Source organism: Antechinus flavipes, chromosome 3, assembly GCF_016432865.1.
Source record: "Antechinus flavipes isolate AdamAnt ecotype Samford, QLD, Australia chromosome 3, AdamAnt_v2, whole genome shotgun sequence".
In the NCBI taxonomy this organism is placed as follows: domain Eukaryota; kingdom Metazoa; phylum Chordata; class Mammalia; order Dasyuromorphia; family Dasyuridae; genus Antechinus; species Antechinus flavipes.
The window spans coordinates 627,703,797-627,719,511 of record NC_067400.1 but is presented as its reverse complement, the minus strand read 5'-3'; the positions used below and the strand labels follow the sequence as shown (position 1 = coordinate 627,719,511).

At 37.5% G+C, this 15,715-nt stretch overlaps 1 protein-coding gene across 3 annotated transcripts in view; it reads right to left on the bottom strand.

The window, feature by feature from the left end:
* The window catches only part of LOC127556671 (uncharacterized), a 122,599-nt gene extending 112,938 nt beyond the window's left edge, over positions 1-9,661 (bottom strand). The window contains exon 1 of one of the 3 annotated variants that reach the window (XM_051989960.1): positions 9,045-9,661. In XM_051989960.1, the coding sequence (XP_051845920.1) occupies positions 9,045-9,498 (454 nt within the window). In that variant the 5' untranslated portion in view covers positions 9,499-9,661. Of the gene's footprint in view, positions 1-2,160; positions 2,644-7,384; positions 8,002-9,044 lie in introns of those variants that run through there. The other 2 variants (XM_051989959.1, XM_051989958.1) reach the window with 2 other exon arrangements.
* Positions 9,662-15,715: the final 6,054 nt, after the last annotated feature.

Below are 15,715 nucleotides of genomic sequence, written 5' to 3'. Positions count from 1 at the left end.
AATATATATATATATATATATATATATATATATATATATATATATATATATATATATATATATATATATATATATATATATATATATATATATATATATATATATATATATATATATATATATATATATATATATATATATATATATATATATATATATATATATATATATATATATATATATATATATATATATATATATATATATATATATATATATATATATATATATATATATATATATATATATATATATATATATATATATATATATATATATATATATATATATATATATATATATATATATATATATATATATATATATATATATATATATATATATATATATATATATATATATATATATATATATATATATATATATATATATATATATATATATATATATATATATATATATATATATATATATATATATATATATATATATATATATATATATATATATATATATATATATATATATATATATATATATATATATATATATATATATATATATATATATATATATATATATATATATATATATATATATATATATATATATATATATATATATATATATATATATATATATATATATATATATATATATATATATATATATATATATATATATATATATATATATATATATATATATATATATATATATATATATATATATATATATATATATATATATATATATATATATATATATATATATATATATATATATATATATATATATATATATATATATATATATATATATATATATATATATATATATATATATATATATATATATATATATATATATATATATATATATATATATATATATATATATATATATATATATATATATATATATATATATATATATATATATATATATATATATATATATATATATATATATATATATATATATATATATATATATATATATATATATATATATATATATATATATATATATATATATATATATATATATATATATATATATATATATATATATATATATATATATATATATATATATATATATATATATATATATATATATATATATATATATATATATATATATATATATATATATATATATATATATATATATATATATATATATATATATATATATATATATATATATATATATATATATATATATATATATATATATATATATATATATATATATATATATATATATATATATATATATATATATATATATATATATATATATATATATATATATATATATATATATATATATATATATATATATATATATATATATATATATATATATATATATATATATATATATATATATATATATATATATATATATATATATATATATATATATATATATATATATATATATATATATATATATATATATATATATATATATATATATATATATATATATATATATATATATATATATATATATATAATACTATAATGTTTCAGGCAGCATGCTAAATAATATTGATAATTAACAGATAATATTGTTATCTCCTTGGATTCTAAAAACCACACCTGAATGTAAAAATCTCTTTGTTATTCTCATTTTTAGAGTTGAGGAAACTGGACCAAACTCAGGTAACTAATTTGGTAAAGGATATAGAACTGGTGAGAATTCAGACCCCACAGGCTTTTGCACTTGAAGAGTTTTGGCCAAACTGGCTGTTGGGGCCCAAGCAAACTTGTGCAGCCTGGAACCATGGTCTTTAAACCACTAGAAAGGAAAGGGGGAAAACTGGATACAGAAGTGACTGTGGGTGAAAGCCCATAACATGTCCATTGATCTGCCATTGAAATGCAGCCTTACTTTCAGTAGTACTGGAAGTAAAGAAGGCATGCTGAATGATTTTGGGGTCAGCAAAGCATCAGTCCTAGGAGTTTTCCTAAATAAATAAATGGGTTTTTCTTTTGGATTCTAATTGTCCTAGACTATGGAACAACAGAAGTTAGGCGTTGGGGGTTCTGGAGCCTTTCTGCTGCCCCACTTCCCTGGAGGGAGAAGGGGGAAGGCCAAGGTGCAAGCCCTCTCCCAGTTGCTTGTCCTCGGTAAGACTGGCAGGGGGCCTCCTCCCATTCTCTCCTACCTCTTGCCCCCCAAGACCTGGGCCATCCTTTGCCAGATGGCCTTCCCTGGGCCCGGGGGTGCTTCCCGGCAGAGCCTCGGGCCAGAGCGGCACAAGGCGGCCCTGCACCGCTTTGCTGGCAGGGTTTTCCAAGGCAAGGAGCTGGGGACACTCTCCTTCCAAGGAGACATGGCGGGCATTCAGCCAAGGGGAGGACTCGGCCTTTCCCTGGTCCCCTTTCCCTTTCTCCTTCACAACCTTGCGGTTTCCCTGCTCCCCGTTCGGGGCGGGAGGCAGGGAGCCCGGGTGGCCCCGGTTCGGGGCCGAGGTAGCCAAGGAGCTGTCCCCAGGCCCCCCTGCTGCCGCACACAGGGGAGAGCCCTCAACAATCGGGAGCTCGCTTCCATTGGCGGCCCTGGATTGGAAGAGTTTCCGGCGCTGGGGCCGAGAGAACATTGGGACAATAAACCGTCGCTCAGGGGGACCCTTCATCACCGCAAAGATACAGAAAGAAAGAAAAAAAAAAATGTAATGGAAGGGATTCCTCCCCCTTTCTTTTGTTTTAAAACATAGGGGGTTTCTGAGGGGTACACATAAATCCATCAATATGGCCAGAACTTTGTAACAGATATACATGGTATACATAAATCCATCAATATGGGAGGCATTATACATAATTTACATGAGCACATAGCAAAATAACCGGGAAGAAAAACAAAAATGCAAACAGTTTACATTCATTTCCCAGTGTTCTTTCTTTGGGTGTAGCTGCTTCTGTCCATCATTGATCCACTGAAACTGAGTTAGATCTCTTTGTCAAAGAAATCCACTTCCATCACCATAATCTCCTCCTCCTTCTCCACTTCCATCACCATAATCTCCTCCTCCTTCTCCACTTCCATCACCATAACATCCTCCTTCTTCTCCACCACCACCATCACCCTCATCTCCACTTTTTACTCCTGGTCCTCCTGGTCCTCCTGGTCCTCCTGGTCCTCCTCCTCCTTCTCCACTTCCATCACCATAATCTCCTCCTCCTTCTCCACTTCCATCACCATAACATCCTCCTTCTTCTCTTCCACCTCCACCACCACCACCATCACCCTCATCTCCACTTTTTACTCCTGGTCCTCCTGGTCCTCCTGGTCTTCCTCCTCCTCCTCCTCCACCACCACCACCATCACATCTCCTTCTCTTCCACCACCACCACATTACCTCCTCCTTCTCCACTTCCATCACCATAATCTCCTCCTCCTTCTCTTCCACCACCACCATCACCTCCTCCTCCTTCCTCCTCCTCCTTCTCCACTTCCATCACCATAACATCCTCCTTCTTCTCCACCACCACCATCACCTCCTCCTCCTTTTCCTCCTCCTCCTTCTCCTCTTCCTTCTCCTCCTCTTTCTCCTCCTCCTCTTCCTCCACCCCCTCCCCCAGATGGCAAGGCAGTCCTATACATGTTAAACATGTCACAGTATATGCCAGAAACAATATATGTGTGCAGAACCAAACAGTTCTCTTGTTGCACAGGGAGAATTGAATTCAGAAGGTAAAAATAACCGGGAAGAAAAACAAAAATGCAAACAGTTTACATTCATTTCCCAGTGTTCTTTCTTTGGGTGTAGCTGCTTCTGTCCATCATTGATCCACTGAAACTGAGTTAGATCTCTTTGTCAAAGAAATCCACTTCCATCACCATAACATCCTCCTTCTTCTCCACCACCACCACATTACCTCCTCCTTCTTCTCCACCACCACCACATTACCTCCTCCTTCTTCTCCACCACCACCACCACCACCACCACCACCACATTACCTCCTCCTTCTCCTCCTCCTTCTCTTCCACCACCACCACATTACCTCCTCCTTCTTCTCTTCCACCTCCACCACCACCATCACCTCCTCCTCCTCCACCACCACCATCACATCTCCTCCTCCTTCTCCACCTCTACCACCATAACCTCCTCCTCCTCCACCACCACCACATTACCTCCTCCTTCTCCTCCTCCTTCTCCACCACCACCATCACCCTCATCTCCACTTTTTACTCCTGGTCCTCCTCCTCCTTCTCCACCACCACCATCACCCTCATCTCCACTTTTTACTCCTGGTCCTCCTGGTCCTCCTGGTCCTCCTCCTCCTCTTCCTCCTTCTCCACTTCCATCACCATAACATCCTCCTTCTTCTCCACCACCACCATCACATCTCCTCCTCCTTCTCCACCACCACCACATTACCTCCTCCTTCTTCTCCACCACCACCATCACCCTCATCTCCACTTTTTACTCCTGGTCCTCCTGGTCCTCCTGGTCCTCCTCCTCCTTCTTTTGTTTTTGGAGGAGTGTCTTAATGTCTCTGTTTCTTCTTTCTACTATTGCTTGACCTTGAGGATTGAAGGGTATGCAGTAGTGTGTAGAATCTTATACTGTGCACAAAAGTGTTCAAAATGTTTGGAGGTATATGCCGGTCCATTATCTGTTTTTATTTCTTGTGGCACACCCATAATTGCGAATGCTTGAATGAGGAATTCAGTGACCACTCGGCTGTCTCTTTTGCTGCTGGTATGGCAAAAGTGAATCCTGAAAAAGTGTCTACCACAACGTGGATAAAAGACAGACGACCAAAAGATTTATAATGAGTCACATCCATTTGCCAGATTTCATTGGGTCTCAAACCACGAGGGTTCTTCCCTGGAGGCAGTGTAGGAGCGTGGAAGGGAAGGCAAGCTGTACAGCTTTTCACTATGCTCCTAGCTTCTTCTTTTGTAATCCCAAACTGTAAACGCAAAGCTCGAGCAGCCTGATGGTATTTAGAATGGGATTCCTGGGCCTCCTGAAATAAAGGCGTACTGGCCAACATAGTTAAAAGGCTATCTGCCTTTGAATTTCCATCAAAAATAGGACCTGGAAGTCCACTATGTGAATGGACATGCAGGATATAAATCTTTCCTGGATGCTTTCTCACTTGCTCTTGAAGTTCCTTAAAGAGCTGATATATATTAGAAGCTGCAAATTTTATTTGGGCTGTAGCAATTCTTTGTACCACACCTACTGAATAGGCTGAATCAGATATTATATTTATGTCGCCTGGGTAATAAGTGAGAGCTAGCATGATCGCATATAATTCGTTCTGCTGAGTGGACTGAAAAGGAGTTCTGACTACTCTTTTTACAGTTAGATCATGAGAGTATACAGCACAAATATTTTGTTTGGCTGCGTCTGTAAAAATGGTTGGTCCTTCAAGAGGAACCTTAGAAACCTTCTCCTCAAAAATCCATTGCCAATTATGCAGTAGTCTGGTTATCTTTAATGGAGATCCATGTGCAAAATTTGGAGCCATGGCCAATAAAATCTGCCACTCTGGGATGGTTTCACAGCATACATTAATTTGTGCATTTGTATAGAAGGCATATATCTTGTCAGGTCTTGTCCCAGATAATTGTACTGCTCGTTTAATGGCCTTTAATAGAATTCTAGCCACAAGCACTGGGTAAGGCGTAAGGCTTTGTTCTGGTTGTGCTGGGAGGTTCACCCACTCTATCACACTGTCTCCTTGATGAAGGACTGGTGTGGGTGCTTCTTTCGTAGCAAAAACTGATATTTCCAAGGTTTTTGAGTTACTCTCTCAACTACATTGGATAAAGCCAGTTCAACTTCTCTCAAGGTCTCTTGAGCTTCTTTTGTAAGCCGGCGTGGTGAATTTAAAGCAGTGTCTCCCCTTAAAATGTCATATAGGGGTTGCAATTGATTGGTAGTTAAACCTAATACTGGACGCATCCATTGGATATCTCCTATTAATTTTTGGAAATCATTTAAGGTGTTCAACCTCTCTGTTCTTAAAGACAGTTTTTGTAGTGTAAGTGCCTTAGGATATATTTCATATCCTAAATATTGAAAAGGAGCATGCCTTTGAATTTTTTCTGTAGCGATATGAAGTTTGTAATATCTTAGTGTTTCTATGGTTTTTTGTAGACATGCTTCTAGAATTTGTTCCTCAGGTGCACAACCCAATATATCATCCATATAATGTAATAGCATAACTTTTGGAAATGCTTTTCTTATTGGAGCAAGAGCAGCAGCAACATACATTTGACACATAGTGGGGCTGTTCTTCATACCCTGTGGCAAAACCGTCCATTCATATCTTTTATAAGGCTCAGCTAAATTGACACTGGGCACCGAAAAGGCAAATCTCTTCATATCCTCCTTATCCAGAGGAATGGAATAGAAACAATCCTTGATGTCTATAACCCAAAGAGGCCATTCTCTAGGAAGCTGAGTAGGAGATGGAAGTCCAGGCTGAAGAGTTCCCATAGTTTCCATCTGTTCGTTCACTTTTCTTAAATCAGTGAGCATCCTCCATTTTCCTGATTTCTTTTTTACAACGAACACTGGGGAATTCCAAGGACTTAGAGAAGGTTGTAAATGCCCTTGTTCAAGTTGCTCCTGTACTATATCTAATAAGGCCTGAATTTTATCGCTACTTAAGGGCCACTGTTCTATCCACACTGGTGTATCAGTTTTCCATTGAATAGGAATAGGTGAAAGTGTTGGCAGGCCTTCAACAGCAGCCCTGCTTAAAAAACCGAAGTACTCATTTTTAACCCCAATTGTTGTAAAACGTCTCTTCCCCACAGATTGATGGGGATTTTTTCAACTATAAAAGGAGTAAAAACTCCTGTTTTGCCTTCAAAAGTCCATCTCATAGGGCAGCACTAACTTCAGCTGCTATTGATCCTCCTACTCCAGACATATAGGTATCTGCTTTAATCTTTGGCCAGTGACTGGGCCAACTGGCACCTCTAATAACTGTACGATCCGCACCTGGGGCTGCCAGACGCTCTTGGATCATGGCAATGCCCTGGCGGGTTGGGACGGCAGCGGCCACGTCCTCCTGCTTCCCCAAAGCCTGAAGCTCTGGGATCTCCTGCAGCATGCGCCTGCGCAGGGTGTCCAGGTCTTTTATCCAGGCCTCTTGGCCGGCCTCGGGATGGGTCTCGGGGCGCTTCCCCCTCGGGAGGGCCGCTTTACGCCCCGTTGTCGCTGGCAGCTTCTTGCCGCCGCTCAGCTTGGGACACGTCCGCACCCCTTTATCCATGTCTGAAAACCTGGTGTTGGGGGTTCTGGAGCCTTTCCGCTGCCCCACTTCACTGGAGGGAGAAGGGGGAAGGCCAAGGTGCAAGCCCTCTCCCAGTTGCTTGTCCTCGGTAAGACTGGCAGGGGGCCTCCTCCCATTCTCTCCTACCTCTTGCCCCCCAAGACCTGGGCCATCCTTTGCCAGATGGCCTTCCCTGGGCCCGGGGGTGCTTCCCGGCAGAGCCTCGGGCCAGAGCGGCACAAGGCAGCCCTGCACCGCTTTGCTGGCAGGGTTTTCCAAGGCAAGGAGCTGGGGACACTCTCCTTCCAAGGAGACATGGCGGGCATTCAGCCAAGGGGAGGACTCGGCCTTTCCCTGGTCCCCTTTCCCTTTCTCCTTCACAACCTTGCGGTTTCCCTGCTCCCCGTTCGGGGCGGGAGGCAGGGAGCCCGGGTGGCCCCGGTTCGGGGCTGGGGTAGCCAAGGAGCTGTCCCCAGGCCCCCCTGCTGCCGCACACAGGGGAGAGCCCTCAACAATCGGGAGCTCGCTTCCATTGGCGGCCCTGGATTGGAAGCGTTTCAGGCGCTGGGGCCTAGAGAACATTGGGACAATAAACCGTCGCTCAGGGGGACCCTTCATCACCGCAAAGATACAGAAAGAAAGAAAAAAAAAAAACAATTTTCATTCTCACCAAAAGGACAGAATTCTCAAAATCTAGAAAAAAGAGAAAAAGTCCAAAATATCAGAGAAGTGAGTTCAGGAGAGTGGGGTTTAGAAAAATGCTCCTCACAACAGGTGCGAATGAAACATCTAGGGTGCTCTAAAGGCAGGTACAACAGTTACGGATTGTTGCAAAATCACTTATGAGAGATGAGATCATGAAGTAGGGGAGAAAATATCAATAAAGACAGGGATACAAATAAGATTGAAAGGAAAAATTCCAAGCCCTGCTCCACAGCCTTTTCAAGGTGTCTTCCTTGTCCCCTGCAGACAGGGACTGAACAACACTCTAACTCTTTTTTTTTTTTAAAGAACCTTCCTCTAATTTATTATTAGCACAGTTTTCACCAAGTCCACAGTTTAGATAAGAATAGAAAAGGACATTTTAGAACTTAAGTTCTCTAAAATTTCAAGGGAATTATGAGTTGGTAATTTAATTATTATCTTATACCTCTATTACTAAAAATATCATAATCATAATGTTTGAGATGAGGTTATCTGGTTTTGAAGTGAAAATTGAAAGCTACTACTAAGTTATTTTGAGATCTGTTTTATAATAGACTGTAGCAAGAACTTCTAAGACATTACAAATTATATGAAATCAGAGAAAAATATATCAACTTGTAACATAATATATCCCTTATGCCAGTCCTAATGAGGGACAAGGTTCACAAAACTTTCTCCTCTCTTTAGATATTTTCTACAATCTTTGTAGATCACAGGTAAAACAGAATATGTCCTTTATTTCATATGTAGAAGAAATGATGGCCATCTCTCAGTTGTCCCAGCTGCATACAGCTCTATTCTCCCCAATTGTAATTCCCTTCTGCCATCAGGTTGCTTCCTGGCTGGTTGACTGTGTAATCCCCTTCTCCCATCATATGGCTTTCTGGTTGATTGGTCATGTCTGGGTACTGGACTTCTAGGCACTCTCTGGGTGCACCATTGGCTGCCATCATGCCCCAAGTGTTTTTTGCCTTGGGCCCTGGGGCTGGCCCCTCATCCCGTTTCCCTGAATCTGTCTGCATTCTGAGGCCCAATGCAAGCCCTCTCCCAGTTGCTTGTCCTCGGTAAGACTGGCAGGGGGCCTCCTCCCATTCTCTCCTACCTCTTGCCCCCCAAGACCTGGGCCATCCTTTGCCAGATGGCCTTCCCTGGGCCCGGGGGTGCTTCCCGGCAGAGCCTCGGGCCAGAGCGGCACAAGGCAGCCCTGCACCGCTTTGCTGGCAGGGTTTTCCAAGGCAAGGAGCTGGGGACACTCTCCTTCCAAGGAGACATGGCGGGCATTCAGCCAAGGGGAGGACTCGGCCTTTCCCTGGTCCCCTTTCCCTTTCTCCTTCACAACCTTGCGGTTTCCCTGCTCCCCGTTCGGGGCGGGAGGCAGGGAGCCCGGGTGGCCCCGGTTCGGGGCTGGGGTAGCCAAGGAGCTGTCCCCAGGCCCCCCTGCTGCCGCACACAGGGGAGAGCCCTCAACAATCGGGAGCTCGCTTCCATTGGCGGCCCTGGATTGGAAGCGTTTCAGGCGCTGGGGCCTAGAGAACATTGGGACAATAAACCGTCGCTCAGGGGGACCCTTCATCACCGCAAAGATACAGAAAGAAAGAAAAAAAAAAAACAATTTTCATTCTCACCAAAAGGACAGAATTCTCAAAATCTAGAAAAAAGAGAAAAAGTCCAAAATATCAGAGAAGTGAGTTCAGGAGAGTGGGGTTTAGAAAAATGCTCCTCACAACAGGTGCGAATGAAACATCTAGGGTGCTCTAAAGGCAGGTACAACAGTTACGGATTGTTGCAAAATCACTTATGAGAGATGAGATCATGAAGTAGGGGAGAAAATATCAATAAAGACAGGGATACAAATAAGATTGAAAGGAAAAATTCCAAGCCCTGCTCCACAGCCTTTTCAAGGTGTCTTCCTTGTCCCCTGCAGACAGGGACTGAACAACACTCTAACTCTATTTTTTTTTTCCTGGAAGAGTATTTTCTAAGTACCAAGATAGAAAACTGAGATAGAAGAAGACACTCACCTGATGGTTCTCTGCTTCTAGGATGAAGGAAAGGGCTGAGTCAAACAAATTGCATCACTTTGTACTTGTGTGTGCATATGTGATGGCTCAGGCAGATCCCAGTTATTAGGACTGCATCATCTGAGCCCATTTGTCTCCAGAGGTGGGATTATTATATCATGGGCAGCACCAATGACATTAGTCTGCCAAGGGAAAAAGGGACATGTCTAAAAAAGTAAAGTTTTGTTCCAGCTGAAAAAGCTTTCAAGTATTCCCACTAATTGACAATCTCCCATCTTCAATGACTAATAAATAATTATGAGGATCAAGTCATTAGCAAAACTCCAAGAGAAGAGGAACTTTCTTGAGCTCCAGGAGAGCAAAGATGTACTTGTTAAAGATGCTGTCACAGGCAAAGCAGGCAGAATTAATACCTTCATTTGGTAATTTGCGGTAATTAGTATGACTATGGCACAACAATATAAATAGTAAAAAACATAAAGTAAAAATCTACATTTGGATACTTAATATTTTCAAAATAAGGACTGGGTTAAAGAAAAATAATATGAACAATAATAGCATATATTAATGAACATATAAATGAAACAGAACAACCAGAAAAACAGCAAAAATAAAAAAATAACATTGTAAGTGTAGTCACATGTTAGAAAGGTATAGAAAATCAGGAAAATTAATACATTTTTCATGGATCTATAAATTAATAATAATTAAAATAATATAAGATACCTTATAATAAAATAGCTAGCATTTATACATATATATATATATATATATATATATATATATATATATATATATATATATATATATATATATATATATATATATATATATATATATATATATATATATATATATATATATATATATATATATATATATATATATATATATATATATATATATATATATATATATATATATATATATATATATATATATATATATATATATATATATATATATATATATATATATATATATATATATATATATATATATATATATATATATATATATATATATATATATATATATATATATATATATATATATATATATTTCCAGAAGGAGAGTGTAATGGGCTGAGGCTTGAGTTGATGCACTGAGGTCCCAAGCACATGAGGCTAAATAGTAATTGGACCATACTCTATTAATATATAAGCTTGGAGAAAGAATGGCCCCTGCCCACTCTTTGTGCAAGTCCTCATGTGTTGTATAGGAAATGGCGATTTTGGTGGGTGGAGGCAGGGGAGTGGAAAAGGAAGGGGAAGGAGAGACTGCTGGCATTGCTATTGCGATGGCCCCTTTCAGTTCAAATCTCCCTCTGTTAGCTGGCTTCCTGTCGCAGCTGCCCATATTGCTATCGCAATCCTTATTCATCTCTTCACTTCAATAAAGAATTAAGATTTTTCCCTTAACCTGAATTCCTGACTCTGGCTGATTTTAAATACGCGATCATTACAGGAGAGGTCAAAATAATCTGAACGATGTGAAATATGAAAGTTCACTATGAGAGATGAGATCATGAAGTAGGGGAGAAAATATCAATAAAGACAGGGATACAAATAAGATTGAAAGGAAAAATTCCAAGCCCTGCTCCACAGCCTTTTCAAGGTGTCTTCCTTGTCCCCTGCAGACAGGGACTGAACAACACTCTAACTCTATTTTTTTTTTTCCTGGAAGAGTATTTTCTAAGTACCAAGATAGAAAACTGAGATAGAAGAAGACACTCACCTGATGGTTCTCTGCTTCTAGGATGAAGGAAAGGGCTGAGTCAAACAAATTGCATCACTTTGTACTTGTGTGTGCATATGTGATGGCTCAGGCAGATCCCAGTTATTAGGACTGCATCATCTGAGCCCATTTGTCTCCAGAGGTGGGATTATTATGTCATGGGCAGCACCAATGACATTAGTCTGCCAAGGGAAAAAGGGACATGTCTAAAAAAGTAAAGTTTTGTTCCAGCTGAAAAAGCTTTCAAGTATTCCCACTAATTGACAATCTCCCATCTTCAATGACTAATAAATAATTATGAGGATCAAGTCATTAGCAAAACTCCAAGAGAAGAGGAACTTTCTTGAGCTCCAGGAGAGCAAAGATGTACTTGTTAAAGATGCTGTCACAGGCAAAGCAGGCAGAATTAATACCTTCATTTGGTAATTTGCGGTAATTAGTATGACTATGGCACAACAATATAAATAGTAAAAAACATAAAGTAAAAATCTACATTTGGATACTTAATATTTTCAAAATAAGGACTGGGTTAAAGAAAAATAATATGAACAATAATAGCATATATTAATGAACATATAAATGAAACAGAACAACCAGAAAAACAGAATTCCTAGATTCTAGATTCTATAAAGATGCTATAGAAATAGCATCTGTAAAAATCCAAAATATCACAGAAGCAAAATCAGGAGAGTGGGGTTTAGAAAAATGCTTCTCACAATAGGTGCCAATGAAACATCTAGGGTGCTCTAAAGGCAGGTACAACAGTTACGGATTGTTGCAAAATCACTTATGAGAGATGAGATCATGAAGTAGGGGAGAAAATATCAATAAAGACAGGGATACAAATAAGATTGAAAGGAAAAATTCCAAGCCCTGCTCCACAGCCTTTTCAAGGTGTCTTCCTTGTCCCCTGCAGACAGGGACTGAACAACACTCTAACTCTATTTTTTTTTTTCCTGGAAGAGTATTTTCTAAGTACCAAGATAGAAAACTGAGATAGAAGAAGACACTCACCTGATGGTTCTCTGCTTCTAGGATGAAGGAAAGGGCTGAGTCAAACAAATTGCATCACTTTGTACTTGTGTGTGCATATGTGATGGCTCAGGCAGATCCCAGTTATTAGGACTGCATCATCTGAGCCCATTTGTCTCCAGAGGTGGGATTATTATGTCATGGGCAGCACCAATGACATTAGTCTGCCAAGGGAAAAAGGGACATGTCTAAAAAAGTAAAGTTTTGTTCCAGCTGAAAAAGCTTTCAAGTATTCCCACTAATTGACAATCTCCCATCTTCAATGACTAATAAATAATTATGAGGATCAAGTCATTAGCAAAACTCCAAGAGAAGAGGAACTTTCTTGAGCTCCAGGAGAGCAAAGATGTACTTGTTAAAGATGCTGTCACAGGCAAAGCAGGCAGAATTAATACCTTCATTTGGTAATTTGCGGTAATTAGTATGACTATGGCACAACAATATAAATAGTAAAAAACATAAAGTAAAAATCTACATTTGGATACTTAATATTTTCAAAATAAGGACTGGGTTAAAGAAAAATAATATGAACAATAATAGCATATATTAATGAACATATAAATGAAACAGAACAACCAGAAAAACAGCAAAAATAAAAAAATAACATTGTAAGTGTAGTCACATGTTAGAAAGGTATAGAAAATCAGGAAAATTAATACATTTTTCATGGATCTATAAATTAATAATAATTAAAATAATATAAGATACCTTATAATAAAATAGCTAGCATTTATACATATATATACTATAATGTTTCAGGCAGCATGCTAAATAATCTTAATTGATAATTAACAGATAATATTGTTATATTCTCTTCTTGGATTCTAAAAAACTACACCTGGATGTAAAAATCTCTTTGTTATTCTCATTTTTAGAGTTGAAGAAACTGGACCAAACTCAGGGTAACTAATTTGGTAAAGGATATAGAACTGGTGAGAATTCAGACCCCACAGGCTTTTGCACTTGAAGAGTTTTGCCCAAACTGGCTGTTGGGGCCCAAGCAAACTTGTGCAGCCTGGAACCATGGTCTTTAAACCACTAGAAAGGAAAGGGGGAAAACTGGATACAGAAGTGACTGTGGGTGAAAGCCCATAACATGTCCATTGATCTGCCATTGAAATGCAGCCTTACTTTCAGTAGTACTGGAAGTAAAGAAGGCATGCTGAATGATTTTGGGGTCAGCAAAGCATCAGTTCTAGGAGTTTTCTTAAATAAATAAATGGATTTTTCTGTTGGATTCTAATTGTCCTAGATCATGGAACAACAGAAGTTACTTTATCTTTGCAGAATAATTTCTGTTTTGTAGAGATTTGTGAGGTCTTAAGGATCCGATAAAATATGTACACTATCATCTTGTTGGAATGGAGAACTTTTGAGCATTTCTGATAAAAAGGAAACAAATATGTAAACATTTTTGAAAGAAAACTCTCAAGATGATTGAGACCTATGAATATAAATGATTTGTGTCAATATAAATAGTATAGGGAAAAATTATTTCAAGACTTCAATACCCTTAAAAATTATTGAAGAATAAAGATCTAGACAATAAAACAAATCCATATCATGTCTTGTAGAGGGCAAGAACTCTGGAGAAGTATACTTGAAACAAGGATACTTACAACAAGGTATTAATTCAGTAGAATTGATGAGATGATGGTTCTTTAATACACATATACTTAGTACTTAGCATGGTGATGCAGTGGTTCTCTAGTTCACACATACTGTAATGTGTAATCATACCGAGGTATTTAAGGCCTGAGAGGACCTTAATGAGACATTACATTTTTGACCATCCTCCTGGTGGCTCTCCTGCCTCCTGCACTCTTGCATTAGATCAAGGCTGGTCCCAGAGATCCTCCAGAAAGCTAGCCTGAACATTACAATGTCTATTGTTTTGCAAATGAAGTGCAGCCTTGCTTCCAGTAACACTGAAAGTAGAAAAGACTTGCTGCTCAATAAAGTATCAGTTCCTGGGGTTTCTTAAAACTTTCTTTTGAATTCTTTGTTTCTTCAGAAATCCTTCCTTTGTAAGAACAAAAGGTCAGGAATTTCAAAGAAACCAGGGGGAAAAAAAGAAAAATGTAATGGAAGGGATTCAGTAGTGTCATAGTTTAAATTATGCTATATTAAATTATATTATGTTAAATAATATATTTAAAATAAATCAAATTAAATACAATATATATATTAATTAATGTATACTATATTAAATTTGGTATTGTCATAGTGAGGGCATTGTTGAAGTGTAAAATGGGTAATTTTGCTTATTTTAAATTAAAATTTTCTTGTATAAATACATCAATATAGATAAGAATAGAAGAAATGCAGAAAATTAAGAAGAAACTACCATAGACAAGCTTTCAGATCTCATTGTGGTGAAATACTGCTAGGGTAAAGGATATGATAAGTTGGTTGATTAAGCAAAACAGTAAGAAGAACAGCATGTAAAGACATACCAATGGCGGAAGATGCTATCCACCTCCACAGAAAGACATGACAAATGAAAACATGGACAACATGGTTTTACATAAATGTATGTGAGTGTGTGTATCTATGTTTATAGGTATCTATCTATCTATCTCTATCTCTGTCTCTATCTCTATCTCTAACTCTATCTATCTATCTACATATAACCACATGTAATTGTAGCCTTCTTTAGGTTACAGGGTAGGTAGGGAGAGAGAGGGGAAAAAGAAAATAAAAGTCACAGCAGAGAGCAAAAGAAAACCTAGAAGGAAACAAAAAAAAAAAAAGCTGGGAAACTTGGAAAACGATATGTAGTATTTATTAGATAGGTTTTCTTGAAATGGAAATTTAGTATTATATATCAAAGACACAGAAATGCTTTTCCCCATTTCTTGTTTTGTATTTGTTAAACATGAATTTAAAAATCACAAATAAAAAATCACCTTAAATTTATTCATTGTCCATTTAGATTCCTTCAGGTTTTTTCCTTCTCTTGTTGATATTGCTAGTATTTCTAACACATTAACTAGTAGA